At 34.3% G+C, this 7,303-nt stretch overlaps 1 protein-coding gene across 1 annotated transcript; it reads left to right on the top strand.

Moving 5' to 3' along the window:
- The first annotated feature begins 3,158 nt into the window (after positions 1–3,158).
- On the top strand, positions 3,159–4,899 carry LOC143630099 (uncharacterized). The gene is made up of 2 exons (XM_077099193.1): positions 3,159–3,909; positions 3,999–4,899. The coding sequence occupies exons 1-2, from the start codon at positions 3,197–3,199 to the stop codon at positions 4,345–4,347; spliced, it is 1,062 nt and encodes a 353-aa protein (XP_076955308.1). The 5' UTR covers positions 3,159–3,196; the 3' UTR covers positions 4,348–4,899.
- Positions 4,900–7,303: the final 2,404 nt, after the last annotated feature.

Genomic DNA, 7,303 nt, shown 5'->3' on the forward strand with positions numbered 1-7,303 from the left:
ACAAGGTATGGTGTGGAGACGACTTTCTTTAACTATGTCTAGTTACTCGGAATCAATCAAAAGTGGTCAACCTCCGCCACACTTGAATCTAGTCGGTCAACTCAAGCCGATTTGACTTTAATAAATTAAAAATATTTCATATATCAATAATATTAAAGAATGACTATCATTTTTTTAAATAATGATTTTCAAATTTTAGACCCTTTAATATTTAAATATGTACTTTCTTTTATTTATATTGATATTCACGTATGTTGTTCTAAATATTAGTAAATTTATAATACATGACATATATATAAGTTATTAAAAATTAGTTTCTTTATAATTTATCAAGTCCGAGTACACTCTGCATAGACCAAGTACTCACAACTCCCTAGTCGACCACCCTGGGAGCTTCTAGCGACTTTTTCAACCATGGGTAGATGTGTACAAAGTCGTTTTTTACAAACAAACCGGTTTTAAAACTAAACCGGTTTGGTGTTTGTATATTCCAAACCAGTTTGGGTCAAACCGGTTCGATTTAGAAATCGGTTTAAGCATAGAAGTAGCCGAACTGATCCGAACCGATTCGGGTAGCCTTTAACCCGGTTTTAATCGTTTTAAACCGGTTTAAGCAAAAAAACCGGTTTGATTGAAAATACCTAAACCGTTACACGAACCAGCGGTTTGGTTGTGTTTCCGGTTAACCGGTTCCAAATCGGTTTTTTAACACCTCAGTCCTATGTAACCCGTTTAATTCATGTAATACTCGAAAAAAGAATCGAATGAAATTAAATTTGAGTTTTTATATATTAAACATAACTAATATTTAATTTGAGTTTTTATACATAAAAAATGAAATAAAATTAATATCTTAAAATTTGAATCTTCACAATGGATAATAGTTAAAAATTCTGATTGAGATTCATGATAACCTAAAATTTTGGTGCGAAGTCTTTCAAAACCCCTTTTGTGCACGTTTGATTTTTCAGTTTGATCAATAACTTCAACGAAAAAGGCACATAAACGATATCAACCGTCGAACAACTACCCCTTTTGCTTCTACACTTCTTCAATTAGTTCTGTTATCAACGTTATTAGGTATTAATCAAACATCCTTAGTGATATAAGCTTGCACTTACAGATGATAGATTTCTTTTTGTTGTAGTTATATCAAATACTTAAAGATTAAATCAATCAAGTTTTTGCCCAGGTTACAGAGGGGATCAAGGGATTTTGATTTTGATTTTTTGATCATGATCAGTTTGATTTCAAGTTAAAAATGGGTTATTGTTTCAAAGTTTTTGACTCATAATCACGTTAAAAGTTTTCATGGAATATCAGATAGTGTCATATAAAAATGAGAAAACTTAATGTTAAAGTGCTGCTGCAAGTGATGTTAAAACATGTATGCTAAGAAACTTTGCAGAATTACTAATAAAACACTTGGGAAATGTTGTTAACAAGTACACATATGTTCTCAAAACTGTGTAGAAATTTTATTGAATGCCAACTAAGTAAGGGTTGAATAAACTATGAATAAATGCCTAGAATTTAAAAGAGGCACAAATGTGTAGATGTGTAAAATAAAGAATTAGGTTACTATCTACTAATTCAAAATGAGTCAACCACTCTAATAATTTATAATAATTGAATATTAATTAGTAATTGTTGATTAAAATTTATGCTTTCTTTCATGCTGATACATACTTACAAAATTTGTTATTATTCATTATGAATAATAGTCATGGACTGATCATGGATGTATCTTGCTCCAAGATCAAGTCAAACTTTTGTTGATGGGGTGCAAACCTTCGTGTCATTGAGGGGACGATAAAATGCCCATGCACAAATTGTCTGAACATGAAATATCATAGTAGACAAACTGTTTTGGATCACCTCATATGTTCAGGGTTTCGTCCAGAATACTTTAAGTGGGTATATCATGGGAAAGGCACTACAAATGCATCCACAAGCACAAACCTTAACAGGGATGAAGCCATACATAACCTTGAAATGCATGAAATGTTGAATGATATGTTTGAAACAGAAGATAGAAGTGGAGTGGATATACATGAGAATGCTTCGAGTAATAGTCAAGAGACGAACAATAATAGAAACAATTTTGACAAGCTTGTCAAGGAAGCTGAAGAAAAGTTGTACCCAAATTTTAAGTTCAACAAATTATCATGTGTGGTGCATTTATACCATATAAAATGTCTCAATGGATGGAGTACCAAATCTTTATCAATGTTATTAGAGTTTCTAAAGGAACTGTTACCCGAAGGAAATTTGTTACCTGAAGCAACACAACAGCTAAAAAAAATAATGGCCAACTTGGGATTAGGATATGAAAAAATTCATTCATGTCCTAATGGTTGCATGTTGTTTTGGGATGACAATGAGAAAGATGAAGGTTGTTCATTTTGTGGATCTTCTAGATGGAAAGTTCACGAATCTAGTTCAAAGACGAAGTGAGTGCGCCCAAGAAGAAGGCTTCAAAGATATTACGGTGGTTTCCTATAAAGCCTAGACTTAAAAGATTTTTTATGTCATCAAAGACGGCTAACCTTATGAAATGGCATCATATAGAGCGTGTAAAAGATGGAAAATTGCGCCATCCAGCAGATGCATTAGTTTGGAAAAATTTTGATGATAAATTTCCAGAATTTGCTAGTGATCCCCGTAACGTCCGTTTAGCTCTATCAAGTGATGGCTTCAACCCATATAGGACAATGAGCGTGACACATAGTATTTGGCCTGTTTTTCTTATTCCATACAACTTGCCACCATGGTTGGTTATGAAGCAACAAAATATTTTCCTTTCTTTAATCATCCCAGGTCCTAAAGGTCCCGGAAACAAGATAGACGTGTATATGCAACCTATGATAAAAGAATTGAAGGAACTGTGGGAAGATGGAATTAATATATTTGACGCCTAAACCAAACAACACTTCCAGTTGAAGGCTGCTATTATTTCTACCATATCAGACTTTCCAGGTTATGCCAATCTGTCAGGGTGGAGCACTAAAGGAGAACTTGCATGTCCTGTGTGTGGTTTTGGTACTAATTCCAAATGGCTAACTTATGGAAGAAATGGTGTTACATGTGTCATAGGAGGAGACATTAGATCCTTTGTTGGAAGGAGTGAATTTAGAATTGCTCATGTTCCTCTGTTCCTCCTTCTGGAGATGAGGTTCTACAACAACTAGATGACATGGAATTTCTTGTAGACAATGATGTTCGTGGTCCATGGAAAAAGAAAAGTATTTTTTTTATGTTGCCATATTGGGAGCATTTATTGTTGCGTCACAATCTTGATGTGATGCACATTGAAAAGAATGTTTGTGACAACATAGTGGGTACTTTACTAGGGCAAGAAGGAAAGACAAAAGATAACTATAAAACAAGACTTGACTTGCAACAAATGGGTATAAGGAAGGAATTGCATCCAAAAAAGCGGCCTAGAAGTGATATTACTTTCATGCCAAAAGCTTTCTATCAGATGAGTCGGGGTGAAAAGACTGAATTTTTAAAAACCCTCAAGTCAATCAAGCCTCCAGATGAATTTTCATCTAATATTTCTCGATGTGTACAATTAAATGAGCGTAAACTAATTGGGATGAAAAGTTATGATTGTCACATGCTGATGCATGAGTATTTTCCGATTGCATTACGTGGAACTTTGCCAGACCATGTAAGCTCTGTTATAATTGAGTTATGTGATTTTTTTAAGGCCATTTGTTACAAGGATTTGTCTGAAGATGATCTAAATTTTCTCGAGTCTAAAGTATCTCTCACTTTATGCAAACTAGAGAAGATATTTCCTCCATCATTCTGTACGGTAATGGTGCACTTGGTGATCCATTTAACAAGAGAGGTTAAATTAGGAGGTCCTGTTGCATTTCGGTGGATGTACTCTATTGAAAGGTAACTAACATTTCTATAATTTTTATCCATTATTTGCTACATTTTAAAGCTTTTAAATTATTAGTGACCTATAACTATGAAAACAACAGGGACCTTCTAAAACTTAAGTCATATGTTCATAATAGAGCTCATCCTGAAGGGTCAATTGCTGAAGGTTATTTAGCCGAGGAAAGTATTACATTTAGCTTTAGGTATCTATCAAACATAGAAACTGTCTTCACTAGAGTAACTAGGAATGATGACGAGGGTCACCAAAATCAAAATGAAGAATCCAGCAATCTTTGTCCTGGTCGTGCCTTAGCTCGTAAGTTGCATTCAGGAGGGTCTATTCCCCAAAGAAGGAGATATTCAAATTCAAACATTGATGAGAAGTCTCTCACTCAGACACATTGTTATGTATTATTCAATGTTGAGTCGGTTACAACTTTTCGAGAGTAAGATAATTTATGTTTGTTATTAGATACTCTTGCTCTTAACTCATCAATCACAAAACTAAAGTAATTTGAATTTTCTTTAATGGGAACACAAACGGATAATCAAAGGACAGTATCGTTCTCATCGATTACCAGATTATGAAATGAACAAGATTCGTGGCCAACAGTTTGCTGATTGGTTCAAGAAAAGGGTAATCTAAATTAAATATTGAATATATTTTAATTTGTTATTTGGGATCTTAATATAATGGCTAATATAAACTGTATTGTAGGTTGCACGTATGGAAGAGCAAGGAGATGAAGTAACTGGAGATCTAAAATGGCTTTCTCGTGGTCCACTTAGAAGTGTGAAACGATACACCGGATACCTTGTTAAGGGTTATCGTTTTCATACAAAAGAGCGAGAGAAATCACTAAGTACCCAAAACAGTGGTGGTGTTGTTACCGTAGAAGGTGAAAACTACGTTAGTAGTCGAGATAGAAGGCCTGTTCAAGCTATGATTAACTACTATGGCAAATCGAATGACATTATTGAGTTAAACTACTCTGGTCAAATACGAGTAGTTTTATTCAAATGTGATTGGGTTGACGTCTGCAAGACAGATAATGGTGTAACATTGGTAAATTTTTCATACAAGGCACATACAGGGGCTAACTTAACTGATGATCCATTTGTATTAGCAGCACAAGTTGATAAGGTGTTCTTTGTCACCGATCCCAAGCATAAAGATTGGGAGGTTGTGAGACATGTAAAAGTAAGAGATCTTTTTAACATGGGAAGCGTTGATCAAGTTGGTCCTTATTTGAATGATAGCCATTTGATGTGCCTAACTTGCATAGGATCGTGGATGATGGTGAAGATGGCATAGACATTACACCAGATATGGAGGATGAAGAAGATGTTGAAGAAAGCGATGACGACTTAATTTTTTTTGATTACTCGTTAATTATATGTTGACAACCTTGATGTATTTTCTTTTGCAAAGTTTAATATGAAATGGTAACTATTGAGTTTTTTATATTATACAACTCTTAAATAGCAAATTGCAGTTCTCTCACTTATGGGAACATGCTTTATGTCGAATAATTATTAAATGCAGGTGTTTACACAACATTTAGTTATACAAGTTAGTTAATTTTGTTCATTTCTATTATTTATAAAATGTTTATGGGTAGTTTTAGTTTTGCTCAGGTTCACTTCTATCTAATGTTTTCATAGCCGGATCATACAACGAATCGGACGGGCAACCAGTTCAACTGGCTGAACCGGGCGGACCTGTCGAACAACTTTTGGCTCAGAAATGCTGGTTAGGGCTAAAATAAGGTTTCTTAGTTTTTTTTTGTTTTTTTTATAGCAAACTAGTTCAACCGGTCAGTTTTTTTGGTCGGACATGTTCGGACCATTCGTTGCGATCCGATCTCAACAACATTGCTTCTCTCTCTCTCTCAATTTATTTTTACATGGAAATAGTAAAAGTCAAACTTTGACATTGGTGGATTCGACAAAATGTCAGCCTCTTTTCGAGCAGGCTAGTAATAAAACATATGTCCAAATTAATGATACCATTACACTGATCGTGTTTGAGAAAGTTCATAATCTGGTACATCATATTTTATGTGTAAACAATTTATTTTTATGTATCATGGCTAAGTATGGACCTAAGGGTAATCATAGTGAGCAGAAGCAGTTTAGGAATAGGAAAAGTATAGATGTGCATTGGTAAGGGTGGTTTTTACATGTTTGGGCTGACCTACTAATATGATTTATAATTGGATTGTGGAATTTTTTTGGGCACGTCTCACCTCAACAGGGAAGTCAAACAGAGTCAAAGTCAACTCTGTTGCATCTGTTTCATCTGCAGTAGTGTAGACAGTCTTTGCCCATAGGTATGTCCGCAGGAAATGCTTTTTGATAGATTGGCCAGTTGGATCCCATTATTGGAAGAATACACCACTTGACGTATTTGCCCCTAAAGAAATTCTGCAAGGCTACTTTCAAAAATGGGAGTACGGGGCTTGTGTTCCTGCATTGCGTGAGCATAATTACTATTTTGTTGATCTCACTATCAACACCGTGACTTAAATTAATAATCTATCCTTTTGACTTTAAAAAGTCAACAATGTGCATTTGAATCTTATATTTGTAATATGTTAAATTGACTTTGATATTTATAAGTTGTCATATTGATTTTAAAAAGCACAACTTGAGCTCGATAAGTGAAGCTACGACTAGGACTTGTAAATTAAACAACCTTATTTTACAGTGCGAGCTTGTTAAACTTAAAAGGACTTTTTTCTTTTATTGGTAAAAAGGCCGAGGCAAATGTCTTGTGGCTGCAAATTACTGTTGTGCCCTTGGTCATTAATTGTGTTTTCTTGTGATACAAATGTATAGTGGGTGCATATTATTTTATTTAATACTTTATTGATTAGTTGATGTGGTTAAGGAGTCCATAAAATGTGTCTGCAAATTTCTTTTTATACCTATCATTATTAGTGATCATGGATTTAAATGACCATTAGTACAAAAACTCGAAATTTTGTTTATTGCAAAGTACATTAAAGTGAGTTGCATATGTAGGTCGGTAACATACCGAAAAAAACGATATAAAAAGTACAGATCTCAACAAAGATTCCAGCTTCCAATGTTCCTAATCCAAACGTAGGCGGACCTGGTTACAAACAAACTGGTTGACTTAGGCGTTGACTTGTAGATTTGTATTGACTGTGACTTTACTAATGACCTTGTTACAGCTTCTGACTTTCACTTTCCCATTGTCTTGCTAACAATGATCATATTGTCAATATTGAAATGATCAAAATACCAAAAATACCCCTACGCCATAACAATCCAATACATTCTATTATCCAGTGTTTGACTTTGTTTCAGCTTCTGACTTTCACTCTCCCGTTGACTTTGTAAACAATGATAATATTTGTCAATATTAAAATGACCTGGC

This window comes from Bidens hawaiensis, unplaced genomic scaffold (genome assembly GCF_021521415.1).
Source record: "Bidens hawaiensis isolate Kalapana, Puna unplaced genomic scaffold, B.hawaiensis_p1.1 tig00005567_1, whole genome shotgun sequence".
Lineage (NCBI taxonomy): Eukaryota > Viridiplantae > Streptophyta > Magnoliopsida > Asterales > Asteraceae > Bidens > Bidens hawaiensis.

Bases quoted from the DNA above. Each gene is read 5' to 3' on its own strand.
- LOC143630099 (XM_077099193.1), top strand. From the start codon at position 3,197: ATGGAATTTCTTGTAGACAATGATGTTCGTGGTCCATGGAAAAAGAAA. The intron at 3,910-3,998 runs GTAACTAACATT...TGAAAACAACAG, and splicing joins TGGATGTACTCTATTGAAAG to GGACCTTCTAAAACTTAAGT.